Source organism: Urtica dioica, unplaced genomic scaffold, assembly GCF_054948205.1.
Source record: "Urtica dioica subsp. dioica isolate 48M unplaced genomic scaffold, U.dioica_male_clone48M_v1_H2 Urtica_dioica_male_H2_contig_49, whole genome shotgun sequence".
In the NCBI taxonomy this organism is placed as follows: Eukaryota; Viridiplantae; Streptophyta; class Magnoliopsida; order Rosales; family Urticaceae; genus Urtica; species Urtica dioica.
In genome coordinates this window covers 1-21,037 of record NW_028297239.1, presented here as the reverse complement: position 1 = coordinate 21,037, position 21,037 = coordinate 1, and the positions used below count along the sequence as shown (strand labels likewise).

At 34.8% G+C, this 21,037-nt stretch overlaps 4 protein-coding genes across 4 annotated transcripts; 2 read left to right on the top strand and 2 right to left on the bottom strand.

Moving 5' to 3' along the window:
- Nucleotides 1-419: 419 nt before the first annotated feature.
- LOC149376192 (AAR2 protein family) lies at nucleotides 420-4,971 on the bottom strand. The gene is made up of 13 exons (XM_089606584.1): nucleotides 4,788-4,971; nucleotides 4,618-4,700; nucleotides 4,440-4,497; nucleotides 4,293-4,352; nucleotides 3,983-4,112; nucleotides 3,569-3,792; nucleotides 3,383-3,475; nucleotides 3,224-3,295; nucleotides 1,940-1,972; nucleotides 1,393-1,533; nucleotides 994-1,050; nucleotides 755-850; nucleotides 420-676 (listed from the first exon to the last, which is right to left on the bottom strand). The coding sequence occupies exons 1-13, from the start codon at nucleotides 4,881-4,883 to the stop codon at nucleotides 629-631; spliced, it is 1,191 nt and encodes a 396-aa protein (XP_089462710.1). The 5' UTR covers nucleotides 4,884-4,971; the 3' UTR covers nucleotides 420-628.
- Nucleotides 4,972-8,358: 3,387 nt separating this feature from the next.
- LOC149376191 (uncharacterized) lies at nucleotides 8,359-9,506 on the top strand. Its single transcript, XM_089606582.1, has one exon. It carries the CDS (start codon nucleotides 8,510-8,512, stop codon nucleotides 9,266-9,268), a length of 759 nt encoding a protein of 252 aa, XP_089462708.1. The 5' UTR covers nucleotides 8,359-8,509; the 3' UTR covers nucleotides 9,269-9,506.
- Nucleotides 9,507-10,235: 729 nt separating this feature from the next.
- Nucleotides 10,236-12,530, bottom strand: LOC149376190 (uncharacterized). Its single transcript, XM_089606581.1, has 2 exons — nucleotides 12,403-12,530; nucleotides 10,236-10,755 (listed from the first exon to the last, which is right to left on the bottom strand). Exon 2 carries the CDS (start codon nucleotides 10,694-10,696, stop codon nucleotides 10,457-10,459), a length of 240 nt encoding a protein of 79 aa, XP_089462707.1. The 5' UTR covers nucleotides 10,697-10,755; nucleotides 12,403-12,530; the 3' UTR covers nucleotides 10,236-10,456.
- Nucleotides 12,531-17,541: 5,011 nt separating this feature from the next.
- LOC149376189 (MYB-like transcription factor 4) lies at nucleotides 17,542-21,034 on the top strand (the record flags this gene model as incomplete). The annotated part of the gene is made up of 3 exons (XM_089606583.1): nucleotides 17,542-17,727; nucleotides 19,980-20,109; nucleotides 20,836-21,034. Coding segments are annotated over exons 1-3 (459 nt in total), but the record flags the coding sequence as incomplete, so codon positions are not given.
- Nucleotides 21,035-21,037: the final 3 nt, after the last annotated feature.

Sequence of the window (21,037 nt, the reverse complement as noted above, 5' to 3'; positions counted from 1 at the left end):
GACGGGAATAAAAATAAATTTACAATGGAAACCTCAAACACTAATCACACTCCCTCATGTCAGCAAAAGAAGATTAACGGACCTCCCTAAGATACCAGTTTCACTCCCACTCGCCTTCATAAATTCTAAATTACAAGAATTTCAACAGGACCAAATACCTCAGTAGTTGCTATCACTTTTACTCGTAAGTTCATAAGATATGTGTGAGACGACTAGGAAGATGAGTTGGATCAACTCACGGAAATGGAGAAAGAAGATCAGATGTAATTTTTTTTTTCTTTGGAAATATTTGTGCAAACAACTCAACTTCGGTGCCTCCACGTTGGTGATTTTGCGTGCATGTACGCATGTATGATCTTACGTGATTGGTTCGCCTTATGAACAGTCAAATCCACGTTCTTGTGATGTAGTTGATTGATTCGTAATCAAAATAACTACTTCATTGTGCTCAGAATCTTTTACATACAGTTCTGTAACTGTGACCATTGCCATATGAGAATCTTTAACAACAGATTAACACATGCTCTTTTCCACTGATTGATTTTGCAAGAAACGTTCAATAATCATACAAGACACACGTATGCAAAAGTACATTCTACATCTTAGGACCGAGAAAGCGTACACAAACTCAGGATCCGATGGCTGCTTCGTCCAGCATCTCGACCACCGGGGCAAACTGCACAAATAACATAAATATAGTAAAGAAAATAGATGTTGAAAAACTCAGTAGGCCTAAATTGCAAATAACTCAGACCTCGTCATCTTCTTCAAAGTGAATACCATCAACCCCGCCGCTATGTTGGAACTCCCAACCGAGATTGCTTTGCAATAGCTCCTTTAGTTTCCTTGTCTGTCAAATGGGAAGGAAAAAAAAGGAACACAAATCATACTATTTAACAGCAATATCAGGGGACTGAAGAAAATCCTAAATTAGTGAACTAATTTTATCCTCTATATAGTAAGATGTCATAAAACCAATATAATTTTTCATACCCATGTCAGAAGATCACCGTCGACAACTGGCTCCTCTTGCACCAATGAAAAGAAATCCTACAACAGTCCATTTAGATCTTATCATCACGCTGTTATATTTCTTGTAACGCAAACTACTCCATTAAATATAAGAAAAAAAAGATTCGTAACAATTTTCTTTTCAGTTCTACTATTTATATCACTGCTCTACAATACGGCCGCTGTTGCTTGCATTATTTTCTAATAATATTGCTCTGCTAATGGTTCATATAATTTCAGTCTACTTATTAAAATTACTCTTAATTCATGTTATCAATCTCCACTATTTCATTTCTTTTAATATATTCCTACACTAATTCCAGCTTAGGAAATTCTAATTTATATCATTTACCACAAACAAGCTGCAAAAAATAGGTTTACCTTGCAAAGGTGGTACAAGAAACTGTCAGCCGAAAACCAAGAGTCGTCCAACAGCACCGATGCCTCGGCAGCTGTACCACTTGTCTCGCCCGTCTCTTTCTGATGCCCATACTTTAGTTGAAAGTAGATGACCCTGATAAACTGTTCAAATTGCACCGAATGTCATACTTGTTTCGTGTTGCCGGAGAATATGGAAAATGAAGAAACAGTGAACTCGCAAGCACCGTATGTTCGTAACAGTTAGAAGCGAACGGAATTATCTATTTTGTTGAGAGTGCGTGGTACGCGTTTCATAAACATTATGAAGGGTTTATCTCCTGACATTAAACCATGATAGCTTATATAAAACTAAAAGATGTAAGCTCGATGATAGGCACTTAGTTTCTTCTTACAGCATGAGAGCATCAGAGTATGTCTACTAAAAAATTATAAACATTGGATAAGACGCTTGTTTGTTTTGTGTCACGTAGAATAACGAATTGAAATTCCAATCAGTTTAAATTGTTAACCACCATAAAATCAGTGGTAGAAATAATGTTGGGCTTACCTTCACAAAGAGATTTGTCCTCGTATGGATGGGCTGCACGAGAAAAAAGGAAAATCTTTTAGCGTTTAAGAAAAGTGAAAAAATTACACCAAAGAAAATATATTAATAGAGATGAAAATCGAGAGCTTTTTTTTTCTTCTATGAAGAACTTGGTTGAAACATGTAAGTTAGCAATTTGTTAAAGTTGCATAATGTCATAGCAGAAAAACACAAACAAGCCCGATTAAGTAGCAGAAGAGATAATACTAACTAGGGTCAACTTTAAAAAAAAAGAATTACGCAGTAAAAAGTGTGCACATTTCTTACAATATAAAGAGTCAGTAGCGCTGGATTTATGAAGGTTATGCCTTTTTAACTCTAAAACAGAAGCAGCTTCTAATGAATCTTTACTTCATATTTGGCTTTTTTACTCAAGAAATTGTGGAATTTAAGGTCTAGATTATTTGTGGTGAGGAAAGTTTCGAAGAGATTCGACGTCCATTCTTTCGGCTTTGCCCGTGTACTTATTTTCTCTGTGATAACTTGGACAATGGTGGCCAAAGACACGGTACTTCTTATTTACTAAAGCTGCATTAGGTTCTGCAAAGACGAATAGATCGCCTCCTTTTGCCAGTTCTCGGAGCGAGACGTGGTCAAGAAACCCTCTTGGGAATTCGCACTTTTTTCGCAACCTTACTCCGAGAGAGCTGGAAAAAGCCTCTTTCCTCGTGGCCATCATTAAAGCTGTAAGCCTCAAGAGCATGGATTGATCGAAAACGAGACCTTATATTTAAAAGTCTACGATTTCATCTCTTGCTGCACTCAGATTGGCTGATCACTTTCCCTGTGCCAACTGTGCACAGAACATTTCAGCTTTGGGCGTCGGTTTTCCAAAAGCTTTGTGTCATGTCCGGAACATGTGGAGAGTAACTTTGATATTCTATTCTGGTCGGTGAGAAGAAAGAGGAGGATAGTCATTAAATTTGGTAATCCTCGCCACTCTCTGTTGCATCTGGGACCAAAGAAACAGGCAGATTTTCGAAGATAGAGCAGCCTCGATGAATATTTTTTTTTTATACTGCATTACTCATCTCGATTCACTTTGGTGCTACACAAAAATAAGGAGTTTTCTAGTGCATCATTATCTAATTTTGTTAGAGACTGGTCGTATCTTCTATTGTAACTATGGATAGCTCCTTATACTGTTGTATCTTTTATTTAATTTTTGTTTTCCTTATTTGATAGAAAATTATTATCGAAAAAACACCACATTACTCAAATCTGAATTTCAATATTATTACTTACAGCTTCAGTACATCCAAGTAGAAGGCTGACCATAGATTTCCACTGCAGAAATGCTTCAAGTGACTGTCCCATCTACAATCATCAGACATGTCATAATAGTCGTAATGTGTCAGTCAATATGGAACACGGGTAGTTCAATTCGAGATACACCGAGCATACCAAAAATGCTATAAATGCAAACTGAAGCTCCCCGAGTAGCAATTCTTCAGAACCCCCATACTCGTTGGCCAGCAAGCTTTCTAGCAATTGCGTCTAAGAAGATCAGTACAAAATTATAACCGGAATCAGGAAAATTATAAAAAAGAAACAAACGATTTTCTAGTGTGGGAGTAGAAGAAGTCGTACTTTGTCAAGATTCAGAGTAGTGAGTTCATGCCCCTGAAGTCCCTTCTGTTTGATGACACGGGGAATCGATGTGTAATAGCATCCTCTCTTCTGAGGATTCTCTACCGATGTTGAGCATTTACTATCCTTCAATTGTTCGTCCAGTTCTTTCTCCACAGCCGTTTTAGGGGCACTTGAAATCATTGCGGGTTCATTTGCAACGGTAATTTCTCCTCCAATCGGCTCTGTTTACGATCAAATTTAAAGCATCTAAGAATTATCTACTGCCCAGTTATCACTATCTTGTGGTCCATAGCTACTAGTGGTTAACAAAGGAATAACAAGAAACGGAATTTGTCACTCTGTGATTGATCAACATGCCAAGCAAAAGCCAAAAACAGTAATAGGAATCTTGAAATAGATGTTGGTACATACCTATCCGCTCTATGACGTTCTTTGTAACGTAATTCGACAACCGCTTCCAATCTTCTTGCCGATTTAAATCACAAGGACCAAGGTGTTTGTCGAACTCGAATCTCCTAACGCCTTCTGAATAACTCTCTTCCTTATCATTGGGTTAAAAACAAAAACGATAAGGCAAAAATAAATAAATAAATTATTTGATTTACAAACCAATTAAAAATCAAGGGAATTTCAGTGAGCAATAACTAAATGATGTCAAACACTATCCAGGCTAATCTGGGATGATAATGTTGTTCTAAAAAGCAAGCCAATAGAAACTAACTTCTTCTTCGGAAACTTTGACCAGCCGTTCTTCCGCTTGATCCCATTTACGAACAATTATCTGTTACATAATAGAAAAAAGAAATTCATGAACCCCATTTCTAGCTTCGAACAGACTATATCCCGATAAATATCAACGATTACAAACCTCAGATGGTCCAACATGACAGAAAAATCCAATTATTGGAGAGAACTCCTTCCCATCCCTGTGTGACAATTTTTTTTTTTTTTTCCAAAAACAACGTTTACATGAAAGCTCTTAATTTTAATTACTTCCTTAACTCAAAGGAAGAGAATAATTACAGAGACAAAAACAGAATCAGCACCTGGTTGAGGAGCTATAGAAGACGAAATGAGGACCAGGAGGGATCATCTTGATGCCTTTGAAAGTGGGTCCCACGGTGAAGACCTAGCACGAGACAGAGGAGTAACGGAATTAGGCAAAAGAAACAAAAATGGAGGCGAGGGATGCAATAAACGGAAACGCAGAGCAGACTTGAGTGTCGAGTCCGAGGAGAGTGTAGTGAGGAACGCCGAGGAGGAGAATAGTGGCGCCTTGCTTGACAAGCTCAAGCGCCGTTTCGTTGTCCATTGATGACCTACAAGACTTTTCTGCAACGCCAAGGGATTGCCTCGTAGGTGATTCGGTCAGTTTAGGAATGCAGTCTGATAAAATCCGGTAACCAGAGAACTCGAGTTAAATTAAAACACCAGGTTTTTTTTTGTTTTAAAAAAAAAAAAAAAAAAAAAAAATTGCTTCTTTTGTCACCAATTTCATAATATTTTTCCACTTTCCACAAAAAAAAACTAAATTTGCTCAAAATAACACCATTTATGTCAACAAATGTTAACATAATGTTATGAAATTGGTGACAAATGAAGTAAGTTTTTTTTTTTTTTTTTTCACAATAAAAAAAGCTTATTTATTTATTTGCTAAAATGATCTTTTGGCATTTGAGGTACTTTAGTTTAATCCTAACTCCTAACATTAAGCAAAACCATCATCAACCTTTTTTTTAACAAAATTATCCTTAACTTAGTGTTAACTTGAGCTTCGTATCCATTTTTTGAATCAACACTTGAGGTACACGTGTCGATGTTAGGGGATGTCACATACACCATATAGAATTGTTAACGTTGCCTTTCCGGCGGTGAAAACAATGGATTGATTTCTAGTGGTTACAATGAGACCGTGGCGAAAATGGGTCAGATCCGAAATGCCACAATCTCCAAAGAGCTTTAGGAAAAACGATCGAAATGAGCGGGATGATCACTAATCTTGGTCATCCTTTCGTCGTTGATTTTCAGATCTATGTCACCTAAAAGAGACAATAAAAATTGAGCTAAGAGAACACAGAGGGATTTCCTCTGATGCATGCGAGGAAGTGAAGAGCGAGAAAAAAATTTGGCAGAGTTTTGCCCAAGTGAAAAATGATTTATCTCAAACTTGGTTTGGCTTAGTGAAGAATTACTTACTTTAAACTTGGTTGATGGGGAGTATTTATAAGTCTTCGAAGCTTGAGAGGTGCGTTTGGAGGATCGGCGGGTCGTGACCTGACAGTTCGTCAAGTGGCTAGTTGTGGAGTGACTATCCATTGGTAGGAATGGCTTAAGACCTTAACCGGAATTTTGAAAATTGGCCTTTGTTCAACATTTTTCTTCACAAATAAGCAAAAAAAAAAAAATATATATATATATATATATATATATATATATATAAATAATAATACTTATTAGTAATATGTCAAACAATATTAACTTTCATATTACTTAATTTTTTTTTCTTCAGAAAATTAGGAAAATAACATATTTAAATATTTGGCATTGCTAAATAGTCAACGTTTGGTAAATCTTAGATAAATAACTGTGAATAATGACGTGAGCTAATATGTAGATGTGACTATTTATCTAAGATTTACATCTGTAAATATATGAAAATTGCTATTTACCTAAGATTTATCAAACGTTGATTATTTAACAATGCCAAACATTTAAAATCGATTATTTTCATAATTTTATGTTTTTTTTATCAAACCAAGAAAAACACACAAAAAAAAAAAAGAAAAAAAAAAGCCAAAGACAAAACTAGTTTAGTGTGAATTTATTGAATGCACGGTCCAACAATCGCATGTAAATTTAATATCGAAGAAATTTGATCTTTCCTATAAAATGAGTAATTTGTTATTTTATATATATATATATATATATATATATATATATATATATATGAAAGAGTAATTTGTTTGTTTTAATTGACCCAAATATTTGTAAACAAATGTATTGCGAAAAAACTTTCTCTCTCTAGAAAAAGCCTTTCTCTCTCAACTTTCCCAGATCTAGATCCAGATCTGAGTCCCCCCCTTCTTCCTCCGGAGCTGTTGTACTGACAGTGGTTCTCAGCCACTCGCCGTCCAGCGTGCGGCTCCGGGGGAGGATAGACATGGACTTCGACGAACGTGTGACGTGGTCTTTGCGACCGGAAAACCCGAGAAGACGGTTCAGCGAGGTGTCTCCGGCGACTTGGGTCTGGCGGACTGTGGCGGCGGTGCGGCGTACCACGTCGGGGACGACGATGTTGCGGCACCGACGTCGGCGTGCAGTGATTGTGCGACGAGATTCGAAACGCTCGCATCCTCGCCCATCGTCTCAGATCCCATCTCCTCCGGCCCCCCGCCACCTCCATCCTCCGCCAACTCCCGCCTCCCGCGATCCGGCACCCGCTCCCCGCCTTCCTCTCCACCGCCGCCCGCCGTCCCCCCAAACGCGCCGCCGCAAAGCCCGCCGTGGACATCGGTGCCCGCGCCCGGCAGATGCAGACGCGGCGCCTGTAGACGTACGCTCTCTCATTCGCGACGGTGGCCGGCTTCGTGGTGGTGGTCCTCTACAGGTGGTGCGAAGGTGGGTGTCTCTGTCGTCGGTGTCTCGCTGGTTCGATTGTCTCTCGCTTTCCGCGAGCAAACACGAGATACCAGAGTTGATTTCCAATTGTATTTCTGGTTGTTTAAGTTTACTGTTTTTTAAGACTTTGTTTGGTTTTGGTAATATGTATGTTTTGTTTTATTGGAGGCGGAATAGCCGTCCTTCACCATCCCAGTGTGGATCTCCTGTTAGATTCGTGTCTATGCAGGTCGAAGAGTCATCTTCTTTATGGTCATCGGACCGCGGTCGTTTGGATCTTTCCATCAACCTTTGAGTGTGTTATTTATTCTTCCTTTTGTCGGAAGTATGCACAATATGAGCGAACACCTGTACTTAGTGTTAGATTCATTCCGATCTAAGTCTGTGTCGTGTCTAGGATGTTATTCGTCTGTATCGATGGGTATTCTACCCGTTTTTTTTAATGAAAGCTATGTGCAATTCTAAAAAAAATTGACCCAAATATTTTGAATGATATACTTCATACACTTTAGACTTTTTGGGATTAAAAAAAATAAAAAAAATAAAAGAGCAATGTAGTAAAATAGTCAAAATGAAATTATTAAATTTGTTTTTAGCCTACGTTTGACAATTTTTAGGGATATAGTCAAATGGCTTATGTGGCAATAATTAAGGTTTGATTTGCCCAAATTTATTAACAAATTCGTCATTTTATCTTTTCTATTTTTTTCAAATATTTTTTTTTCCATCAAAACTTCAAAAATTTGTATCTTTCTCATACGAACTCGAAATTGAGTGATTTCAAATCTTACGGATTCGTGACGCCGAGATCTTCAAAAGTAGATCAATTGTGTTTGATAAAAAATCATGTTTAATACTATAGATGTAGAAAAATCACGTTAATAACTTAAATATGAATAACTGAAATTTATCAAAAAAATAAATGAAAACGTAAATATGATGCATTAAACATAAATTTTCATCAAACACAATGAGTCTATTTTTGAAGATCTCGACGCCACGAATTTGTAGGATATGAAATAACTCAATTTCAAGTTCGTATGAGAAAGATACAAATTTTTGAAATTTTGATACAAAAAAATTATTTGAAAAAAATAAAAGAGAGAAAGCGATGAATTTATTAATAAATAAGCCATTTTTAGTTATATACCTAAAAATTGTCCAAAAATCTGGTGTCGAGTTACTTACACATCTCAAAATTAAAAGCAAAGTCCAACAACACTAAAGTAAACTAAACGCAGAGACGAAGGCCGAAGGGGTTATCGACAAGACAACTGTCCGTACTCTCTCTTCTCTCTCTGTGTCCGCCCCAGTGTTTCGATGAAGCGCAAGAAATGGTCGGAGCAGGAAGAGCAGAGCCTTCTGGCCAAGTACTCGGAGCTCCAATCCTCTGGAACCCTCTCCAAGATGAAGACCCGCGAAAAGAAGTTCCGACCCATCGCCGACCACATAAACGCCGCCCACCACGGCGCCGACCCGGCCGCGTTCCCGTTCCGGTGGTCGTGGCGCGACGTGTCGATCAAGGTCCAGAACATGCGCCACCAGTACCTCTGCGTGAAGCAGAAGATCCGCCTCTCCCCAGACTCGCCGGAGTTCAACTGGGACGACGGCGACAACCACTGGGAAAACTTCCTCGCCTACAAGTCCGTCTTCGGCGACATCGACCTCGATTCCCGCCCCACCACCACCGCCAAGAGAGTCCACGATGATTCCGACGACGATGATGACTCCGACGATTCCGATGACTCCGATGATGACTCGGAGGCGGAGATCCGGGCGGCGCGGCGGAGGAGGGCGGAGGAGCGGCGGGAGGAGGAGGAGATGGAGTGGATGGAGGGGATGGTGGCGATGCAGCTCCACCACGAGAAGGAGGCTATGAGGATTCAGACCGAGGCTTGCCACGCCCAAATGCAGGTTCTCGCTGCAATGGCTCGCCTCGTCTCTCAGTTCTTCGCCGGCGCCGGTGCCGGAGATATGGGCGGCGTTTTGCCGCCGCAGGGGCTCGATGATCTCGGCGGCCACCACCCCGGCGGGGACAACGGAAAGCCCAATTCCAATTCGCCGTCCGAGTTCATGTAATTCAATTTTTGTTTTCAAGTCAGAATAAACTGTGAGCTCAACTAAGTGAGCGATGTCAACATGCTTCCTTTTCGTTCGTGTTAATAGCAGAGGCGTTTATAATTCAATGCAAGTGTTTTGAAATGTGGGAGACTTGGTATTTGAGAGTACAAAATTCAATTTTATTTCCTTGGTAGTTGAATAATGCAAGTGTTTTGAAATGAGCTTCCTTTTTCGTTCATGTTAATAGCAAAGGCGTTTATAATGATAAGATATGGATGAGTGAAATTCATGTTAACTAAGTGCTTTACTTTGCAATTTAGCTTTGAATCTCACACTGGAATGGAAGGAGATCTCGGTTAGTAATTTGGTAGTAATGGGAATATATTAGGCAAGGACATCCATATCAGTAAAAGTAAAACCTCAAGCTCTCTAGCACCATAAAATGCCGAGCAACGACTCTTTCGTACGAGCTTTACTTTAGCAAAAAAATAATGCTCTGACCGTACATAAAGCTAATTTGCCGACGAAATAGTCACAGAGCATGCAAAATCACATCGAAGTCATTGAGTCAGTCACCAATCGCTGCCCCAGGTTCACAACCATAAGGTTAGAAACGGTGTACGTACCAATACTACGAATAAGCAAGCCTAAAAGACCCAAGATGACAAAGGACTATAAGCGTAGCTGTAAATTAAGAACATCCTCAAGTATAGTACAACCAAGACTATGAGTTTGGCTAGTTTCAGTGATCCAAACCTTGAGAAAATATGTATTACAATACGTGAGTACAACATTGATGCGATAATCAATAATCAAACATACCAATGCTAATAAGCAAAGCTAAAACACGAACGTAAAACATTGATAAGTTTCAAATTAATATAACACTTCACCCCAATTCAAGGACTTCGTGTTTCTTTAAGAAATGAATATAACTGTTGTGCTAGCGTATCTCTAAAATAAATGTTAAAGAAATGAACGAATATAAATATAGAAATTGTCTAAAAAAATTTCCAATCGTGTTTCTCATTTCTTTAACAAACAAAAGGGCAACGAAGAGAAGAAGAAATCGTATGACTGAAATTCCCTTTTGATGTTCCATATCGTAATACCTTCTTTATATGTCCTATCCTAAAGATAAAATGTTTATATCAATTCCCTTTATTAAATATATGTATTTAAAACTCAACCACCTTCCATAAAGTATTAAATATTGAAGCCCTCTGCGCGGAGACACTGACGATGAGCCTCGATCCATTTGGCACAAGACTCTTCGCCGTTCTCCACAATGCACTCGTCTCTCAGCCTCTTTGTGTCGGGACAAGCACAGCATATCTTCTTCTTCGGCTTTTCCGGATTGTTGACCGGCGGCGACCCCTGTTTTTCCTTTGACTCCAACGGAGACACCGCAGAGGAAGTGTTTTCCATTGATAGAAGACCGCCCATGTTAAGAGAGAGAGAGAGAGATAGACAGAGAAACCCCTCGGAGAACAAGTTCACAATCACTGAACACACGAATAGAGAACATCAAACCCGTTACGTTAAAATTTATAAATAAAGGAAACGAAAAGGCTTTGTTCGAAAAGCACAAACACAGCACAATATCGAGAAAGCATATTGCAAACAGATTGTCCGCAACCAGACAATAAATCTTAATTTCAAACTTGTTTCTCCCACAAGATTTCCAATCCCTCTCTGGCTTGCTCTTAAGAGAATGCCTACTCGGACTTGTCACTATCCAGATAACCTTAATCACATAGGATAAGAATGAATAACTCTTTCAAACATGTAGCTGCCTAACGATAAAAAAAAAAAAAAAAAAAAAAAAAAAAAAAAAAAAAAAAAAAAAGGGTTATTTAACATCATTCTCCACTGGCTTGTACGTTTCATTGCTTATAACCTAGAAGCTTATCTCACCTAGCACCTTACTAGCTTGTATACCCATACTTGAGGCCTATAAAGATATAATCAGTCTTTAGTTATAAATTCACATATATTTTGCCAGTCTTGTGGCCTCTAAATTGACCTGCAAATCAAACTATTTATATACCATACAGATTGATCGGATTCATCCTAGTCAAGATACAAAGTCAAGATTACAAAACCACTCAAAGAACACACTAAGTATTTAAATTATATATAAAAATAACCCAATGATGCAGCATCTTCACCTCTCAGTTGGATACTAAAATACATACATTCATATCATCTAAGCATGACAATAATATATTTCGTTCGTCCCTACCCAATTTTCATAGCATACCAGGTACTGTAAAGATACTCATGTTAGCCTATTTGCTTCATGCCGTACATTCTTAGTCTTTATTCTAACGTTTTAATTTCAGAGACAACTCACACTTTTTTTTTTACTTACAGATATAGATTATCTTGACCATACGTTTACACCGATAAAAGCAACAACCCAAAAATATATAACCACAAAAGGCTACAGATTTATGTAAACTCACCCATCACCACTACTACTCAATGTGACATCAAAACAACACTTCAGATTTTCTCAAATTTCTGACACACGAAGCCACAGACTCAGAAAACAAATATGTTTGTTCCATTGCAAGTTAACTACAAGCTAAAACAAAACTGGATACCAAAGGCATTAACCATTTGTTAAATCAATCTGTGGGAATCTATTTTAAGTTAAAGTAACAATAGACAAAGGCAATTGAATGACCACTAAGAATCTTCACCATTAACAATCCACAATCTCGAAATCATAACTAGTTCAATCAATCAGCCAACGAGAATCCTCACCGAATCAGACTTACAAGCTTCAATTTAAACTCAATCAATAACTCGGTCCAAAAACTCAATCAACCAAAAATCATGAATCACCAACGAAATTAATCCAAACAAGCACAATTTCTGAATCTCCAAATCAGTTTTCGATTTCAAACCCTAGAAATAACAATAAAAAAACCCCTAATTTACAAACCTAAAATCAGACCAAACATCAATTTGAGCAAGAAATTAGAATCTAGAAGAGGAATCAACCAATCAACAACAAATAATCAAGACTAAAATCTCTAATTGATAGATTCAAGCTTTGGATTCGAAATCCAAAATAAAAACTAAACCCTAGAATTCGTTTAGGATTTTTCGGAGAAGAGAGGAATGAAACCCACGAGGCGCACCTTCCCGGCGATTCTTATTCTTCCTCAAATCCTCGCTCTCTCTCACTCTCGCCCTTTCTCTCTTTCGGCCTAAAATCTAATTTCTAACGAGTCCCTCCTCTTTCTTCCTTTATTATTTTCTCCTGGGCCTTACTTCATTTATTGGGAATAGGTTCCTACTGTCCTTAAAACTTAGCATTTCTTCCATGAATGATATTAAGATCAAGGCTTAAAATATCGATACCGATATCCATACCGAGGTTCTGATTTTACGGATATATCGAGTATCGACGGATATTCTATAACAATTTCAATACCGACTACCGTTGATATCGGTGATATATCGATGACATATCGATTACCGACAGATATATCGACAAAAATCCTATAACAAATAGATATTTTTAAACAACAAAAAATATATATATATATATATATATGTCATGGAATTCAAATTATGAAAATACAAAATCAAATACTACAAAGTTCATGACAAGCAATTTTCGGATCTCGGTTCGAACTTCGGGAGGAACTTTAGTGCATGCTCTCGCATTTGTATTACGATCGTTACCACTCAAGTGGTATTTCATTCGAGTTATCCCACCATCTTTCATTTGCCAATCACAATCATAAGTTTTGATTCGCACTTTCTAAAATCACAATTTATCTATCCTAATTTCAATATCACATATTCCCGTCCACAAACATAAATTCCGATTCACACGTCGGAATATCATAATTTCTACAATACCATAATTTCTACACTAACCTCTTTGAAATAAAGATTCTGGAAATTTTCCACTCGTCGAAAAATTCGCCGGCTGCCGTCAAAATGGGTGGCAGGTCACCGACATATTGAAAAACTCGCCGGAACTTTAAAAAAGTTGGGGATCTGAAAAATAATCAAGTACTAATCTCAAATATGCACAAAAATTTCAACAAAACTCGAGTTAAATTGATGTAAAAATGAAAAAAAAAATAATTCCACAATTATTTTCAAATATCCGAACTTTATACTCATATCAGAGATATATTGGCTGATATCGGCAATATGCATAACAATCCTTCGTCGCTCGGCGATTTTCCACGGATATATAGGGATATAATGATATATCGTCGATATATTGCATAAAATTTGCACAGACCTGATCGATATCGTATTGGTTCAATTCTGACGATTTTTTTTTTCCAAATATAGCCGATATTTTGCTATTTAATACACTGTAAAATATCACGATATTTTGTGGATATTTTATAAAATGATAACGTTTATTGATGATATTTTATCGATGTATAAAAAAACGAGATATCGGGGTTAGATAGGGATATATATCGCCGATATTTTGATCCTTGATTAAGATATAAAATAACTGGAGAAATCTTCTTGTTCCATTCATTTATTTCAAATATATTTAGTTAAACTACTTTTTTGCTTAATCTCCACACTACTACATATAGTAGATTTGAAGACTTGAAATTTAAGTACGTTTTCTAAATTGCATGACTTTAATAGTCTAAATGCATATACAGGCTTTATAAGTCGCTTAAAAAAAGACTCTACATAACTTTTAGAGTCATTAAGATAATGACTTAGAATCATTGCGTTGGATAATTTTAAGTCATTAAATAACGACTTAAAGCACTTATACATTTTCAAGACGTTTAGACATTGACTTTAAAAATGATTTGAAGTCTTTTCTCTAACGACCTTGTAAACGTTTTTTTTTTTTTATTTGAAGTCACTTGATAAATGTCTTCAAATATTTTTGGAAATTAGTTATATTGTCCTTTAATATATGTATTAAAATGATTTAAAATATTTCACAACTTCCACGTATGCAAATAACTTCCGCGTAGATATATACATATACATATACATATATATATATATACATACATAGGCGGAGCCAGGTGGGGGCCAGGGTGGGCCAGTGCCCCCCCTCAATTTTTGAAAATTATTTTTTAAGCCCAAATTTTTATATTTTTTTATAATTTTACCCTTAAATTTTACTAATAATTATGTTTTTGACCCAAATTTGTAAGTTTTTTTTTCAATAATGCCCCTCCTCAAAAATATTTCTCAAATTTGCCCCCCCTAAATTGAAATCCTGGCTCCGCCACTGTATACATATACATATATATATATATATATATATATATATATATATACACACATACATATATACTCAGTTTTAAATAGCAAATGAATTCCACGTAACAAATAAGAGTTTAGAAAGTCTTCTATTTTTCGATGTCACCATTAATTGTTTTTTATTTGTAGAAATCTGGAAGCATAATTTCCAGTTATGTAAGTTACATATTTTAAAGCATATGGGTATTACTTTATATATTCATCTCTATAAAAGGAGTTCCAAAAAGTATTCACGGCTATTGAGAGAAAAAAAAAATGTTCCCGCTAAATATAAGCTATTTGATTACTGTCTCATTAATATCAAATAAATAAATAAATAAATAAATGTCCCAATATGAATATTAGTGACTGCAAATAAAAAATAAAAAGAAAATCAAAACAAATTAGAAACTGTTTCGCCGAAATCATGCTGCAACTTCTCCATTTTAGTTATCTACCATTATCAATGAACCCCTAGAAAATCGTTTGTGCTTAAAATAAAAATCAATTGAGTTGTGAGCATAGAGAGAGGTATGGAACCCTTCAAGTCACACGCCTTCACACTGCCTCGCTGAGTCACCTTCTCTGTCTTCGACCCTCGCCGCCACTCCGGTTTTATTCTCTCCTTTTTTAGACGTTTAACAATTGCCAACTAAAAGCTCAAACGCCACTCATCCTCAAGGTTAGTGACCAGATTTAGAGATTGTAATATACATTTTATATCTTTTATGAAATTAATTTCATGTTTTTGATGGTTTGAAATTTATTAGTGTTTTTTATTTGGAATTGATGTTCATATGGAGTGACCAGTAGGTTAATAAATATGATTTTCATATGAAATATGATGCCTTCAATTGCTTTGAAGATATCATTTTATGTAGTGTGTGAACATTTCTTTATGATTTATTTGTCACCCTCTCTGAAATTTTTGACTTCCACCGCGCAGGCGCTTTAAGATGAAAACCATGATTTGAGAAGTCAGTCCGTTGCTGATATTGATGCGTCAGAGCACCTCGCTCAGCTTCCCCGAAGGTGTTGGTAACGGTAGAGATGTTTAGATCGCACATAGGGAAAAACTATAATTTGTGTATACTTTGCTATGGTTTCAAGCCATTTGTGCTTTGTATTTTCAATCTCATAAATTGAAAAGTAAACACAGTATGCTTCTTTTTACAACATGTAGACCTCCCAATTCTTTTTTCAAAGGCGTAGACTTCCCAATTCTTATATACATGTAAATATATTTTTTTGAATATTTTTATGATTTCAGATAGATACACGTCATTATTTCTTACTAATACAAATGTCTATAGAAAGAATCTATTTACTTAAATAAGGGAACAAAAAAAACGTCTCCATAGATAACTATCCACATCATCATTTAAAAAAACGTCTTCAAAAGTATTTATATGTGACATGAAGAAAATGTCTCAAAAAATGACTCCACGTTAGCCTTTTTTGTTTGCCTACGTGGACCATTTTTCTAAGACGTTTTAAAAAAAGTTTAAAGTCATTTTTCTTAAAATTTTAAAGACATTTTAAAAACGTCTTAAAAAATAGATTTTTTAAGTCACTCACTTAGAGGTTGTTTTCTGGTACGACTTTGAATCTTTTTTAAGACATGTTTTTAATGTCTTAAAATCTAATATTTGTAGTAGTGCCAATTAAAGGGGGGTGAACTATCTAGTTACCATTAAAGCCACATAATAATTTAAATAAATAAATGAAGACTAGGTCAAGTAAGTTAAAATAAAACTTGGTTACAGTAAATTGGCCAAATTTTTTGCTTTACTATTTTCAAAAAGAATTTCTTCCTCTTTTTCGATTTTTAATCTTGTGCTTTTTTTTTTTCTTTTTTTTTTCTTTTTTTCTAATTTTTCATGTGTCATGTGTCCACAAAAAGGGTTCTGGTAAGTTTAATTTATTTCAATTTTATTAATAAATAATAATAATAAAATAAACAATCAGTATACAATTTTATGCTACTTTACAATATTAAGTTTATAATTATTTAAATTTAATATTAATCACTCCAAATATAGTATTAGTTGTCATCTAGTAAATTAGAAAGAAAAAAAGTATGAATTTGCATAAATTAAAATGCGAGGGTACAAAACTTGCAAAATAAAAAAGTGAATATAATATTTTGCAAAAACTTAAAAACTCGGGTATGATTTTGTATAAATTTAAAATGTTACGTGTTATTTTGTACAATTAAAATATTGGATGTATTATTTAGTAGTTAAATCATAATAATAACATATGAAGAAGCAGGGTCGGCCCAAACTCACCGGGGCTCTAGGCGATTCAATATTTTGGGGCCCTATAATACTAATAAAAATTTAAATTTTCAGAGTAAAAAATCTAAATTTTTTAGAAAATGGACTAAAAATATAAATTTTTAAGGTAAATAATGTAAATTTTCTTAAAAATAGACAAAAAATGTAAAATAAATTTTGTTTTGGGGCCCAACTCAATTGAGGGCACAAGGCAAAAGTCTTGCCCGCCTTGGCCGGCCCTGTGAAGAAGAATAAACAGTGTACATCGTTCCTCGTAGAAGAGCCAAATATCGTTTGTCAAAAAAAAAAAAAAAAAAAAGAGCCGAATGTCGTATATATTTCCTTTCTGGAAGGATGAATCTATTATCTATCTATCCACTCAACTCCATCCATTGATAATAATATTATTGTAATATTATCTTACCTTTTAGTTCTACGGTCTACCTTATTATATATATGTTTTATATTTTTTGTCCGTTGATTTTGGATCAAATATTATATTCTTGCCCCTTTCTGGGAGAAATCTACCGGTCAGAAGAGAGAGAGAGAAAGCCACATATTCTTATGAGGAATGATAGTGACATATACTAAGCGGTGAAAGACGAGAAAAAAACCTACCAATCACTTGCTAAGACATTTCCAAACCACCGGTCAAAGTCAACCTTTTGCCAACCCATTAGCAGAATATGCATTATCCAGTCTTTTTATATCCTATTCATGAGTATCTCGATCCACATCCGATCTAATCTCCCATATATATGACTTCGCTGGGGTTCTGCTAGTTATCAAATGGAATAGACAGAATAATGAGGAAACCGTGCTGTGACAAAGACGGAACGAACAAAGGAGCTTGGTCGAAGCAGGAAGACGAAAAGCTTATTGAATACATTAAAGCTCACGGTGAAGGTTCTTGGCGCTCTCTCCCCAAAGCTGCAGGTTGATGAATATATATATATATATATATATATATATATATATATATATATATATATATATAAAACATGTAGAATTATTACTATCACTTGTTAATTATATATTTTTTTAACTTGTTAATTGTTTAAAAGCAGCATATACATATATTACCAAGATGATAATTTACATGATATTATCTATATGATAATGAAATAATGTAGTCGGATATAAATTGAAAATTATTTAACCGTACGGTAAGAATAATAATGAAACTTGTATTATTTAATTAGTCAATAATATTATTTTGGTTATTTAAATTTAGTGTCATTTCATTTTATCTGTATAAAACATATTATGATTACTCTAATTTAGACCATGTACATGATCTGTTTGGAACTACTTACATTTTATTGTAATAAAGTAAAATTGCAAAATTAATGAAAAGGAATTCGTTTTATGTTTATTTCCTCATGCGAGGAAACAGACTATAGACTCGTTTTTTATAAACAATATCCACTTATTATAGACAAATTTAAACATAACGTAGATGATTTCATTTTATTGAAAAATGAAATTGATAATTCCTTTTCAGTTTGTCATCACGATGAAAATATATATTAATAAAGACAAATACATTAACACAAACCAAAGGATGAAAATAAATATAATAAAAGAAATTCCATAAAATTTATATACATTTACAACTTAATTATAAACTCATTGAAATCGAAACACCAAATACACGCATCTTAGTACTCATCTACGAATAATTTTTTTTTTAAAAAAGAGAGAAAATTAGGAGAAAAATGAGAAAATAACAAAAAAGAAATTAAGATAATTTTTTTTTTATTTTATAAAAAAGTAACTTGTTTATTTCTATTTATTGTCATTGCCTGTTTCTATTTATAAAGAGAAAAATACAAAAAATTCGCAACTGAGATAAACTCCTAAAAATAGCTTAAACTGTTCAATGAAAGAGCACGAAGTAATCAATAAAGATAATCTAAACTCCTAAGAGGTAAACAACATCATGAGATGCCGAGATGCAACTGACGGGATTGCTCATTCGCCCTCCAAAAAAGAGAACTAATTGTTTTGGCGGACTAGTGGGTCCACTTCGAAGACATAATGTCAACGAGGCCGTTTTCGGACTTGAGGATGTCACGCTTTCCTTTTGTGCCTTTATATTTTCTTTGGCTTCGAATTGGTTTTGACCTGACCGAATTGGTTGCATAATTAACATGGCATCACCCGTCGCTAGTCTTCGCTTCTTACGAAAAATTTATAAGAACAATCAACGAAAATAACGAGAGAATATATGGTACCTATTAATTTGGAAAGAAATCAACTAACTAGTATTTAATTGAATCAATACAAAAATATTTAATTGAATTTAATAGTAAACTGAAATATATAAGTAATTGGTGAAAATAAGTCAATTACCAAATATATAAGGAAATCATGGCTATTTTATTTTTACTTCAAAAATAAATTCGATTAACCAACTAATACTGAGAGTTTCGGTACAAAAAATCCCGAAAAAATCAGCAACGTCATTGAATTAAATATACTTAATAAAATAAATATTGAAACGTTAGCTAGAATATAATTAACATATGTGACCTAGTTCATTATAAATTTATAAAGAAAATACTAAAAATTTTGTTTACTAAAATTTAAGATAGGTCTACCTTAAAAAAAAAATATTAAGGAGACCTTTTCAGAAGTAACTTAAATATCACATGCCATAGCGTAACATTTGCGGGCGAGTAAAGACTACGTCTCTAAAATATTGAGACTCTTCTATTTATTAAACATGTTGCGCTCGTGTACGTACATGTTTATTGTAAATTATACAGGAAAAGGGTATAAAAATTAATTATTGTCTCATACCAGTTTACACTTCAAACAAACATATTTCCTGAAAAAGTTGCGTTGGCAACGTGAACCCGAACGATGACTAAGTATTACCTTCGAATGTATGCAAATCAAATTACTATCTTTCAATATTCCAATGCAACTTCTTAAATATGTATATGCATAGGTTCATTTCAATTGGTATAAAACGGGAGAGACAATTTACTATTTTAGGGTTCAAAGTAGATATAAACAAAATGAAACGATATAAATTTAAATGGTTGATAGATAAATAAATGTATAATACATCTTAAGTAACGTTTACCAAACGGCCACTTGTACATCGTCGATAAGTTGAGCTATTTTAATTGAGGTTTCTATTAGTGGCTTTTTCATTTTTGCATATATATATGATATAGGATTGCAAAGATGTGGAAAAAGTTGTAGGCTAAGATGGATAAACTATCTTAGACCAGACATCAAGCGCGGCAACTTTGGGCAAGACGAAGAAGACCTTATCATCAAGCTTCATGCCCTTCTTGGCAATCGGTAAAATTACTTCATAATGCATTGCAGTTTATATATGATCTTTTGGTGCAAATGACAGACTGTTTATATCTAGTCAAAACAAAATAATTAATCGACAAATAATTTGAAGATCACGCGTTTACGACCTGGTGTTTTAGATTATTCTTTTAAGATATATACACATATATATATATAGTTGTAGCCATTTTTTCAAACTCTCCAATTTGAAAATAAACAATTTAGCCAATGGAAATTGAAAAAAACAAACAAGGGATTTTATTTTTTAAAAAAAGTTAGAAAAGAGCTATATATGTACTAGATACGGGATTTTCATGTGCCTATAATTTTTCTAGTCATGTATAAAGTATAAACTATAGAAAATAACTGTATAACACATTGCCATTCGTTATTCGTATATAAAGAGTTTAGTTTACATATTTCTTTTCAAGATCTCAGAATGTATCTGAAAAATGTGGTACTAGGAATAGAAAAATAAACCCGAATTGCCTAAAAAGTACAGATTATATTAAGATGAACGGAGTAAAATCTAATTATTATCAATACATTATACATACACCTTTTTTTTTTTGGGTATGTCTATCACTTTCAGAATAAATATAAACATCAAAATTTTGCCTTAATATATGTAATATTATACAGCTTTAGGGAATGCCCACAATGAAACTACGTACAAAGATTGCTTCAACAAAAAGTTGCTAAAATGAGAAAACTTGATCGGACTGACAGGTGGGCACTAATAGCAGGAAGATTGCCTGGAAGGACAGACAATGAAGTGAAGAACTATTGGAATTCTCACGTCCGAAAGAAGTTGACTCAACTGAAAGTCAACCACATAGCAGACAAAACCAAGATTATTGCTACTCAACAACCTCGCCATCACCCTCCTTTCGATCACCACCAACTGAAACCTCGGACACTTTTGTCTCTG

Coding starts and splice junctions, on each gene's coding strand:
- LOC149376192 (XM_089606584.1), bottom strand. CDS start 4,883: ATGGACAACGAAACGGCGCTTGAGCTTGTCAAGCAAGGCGCCACTATT. Junction 3,793..3,982: donor GAACGTCATAGAGCGGATAG/GTATGTACCAAC, acceptor GATCGTAAACAG/AGCCGATTGGAGGAGAAATT. Junction 3,476..3,568: donor CTACTCTGAATCTTGACAAA/GTACGACTTCTT, acceptor TGATCTTCTTAG/ACGCAATTGCTAGAAAGCTT.
- LOC149376191 (XM_089606582.1), top strand. CDS start 8,510: ATGAAGCGCAAGAAATGGTCGGAGCAGGAAGAGCAGAGCCTTCTGGCC.
- LOC149376190 (XM_089606581.1), bottom strand. CDS start 10,696: ATGGGCGGTCTTCTATCAATGGAAAACACTTCCTCTGCGGTGTCTCCG.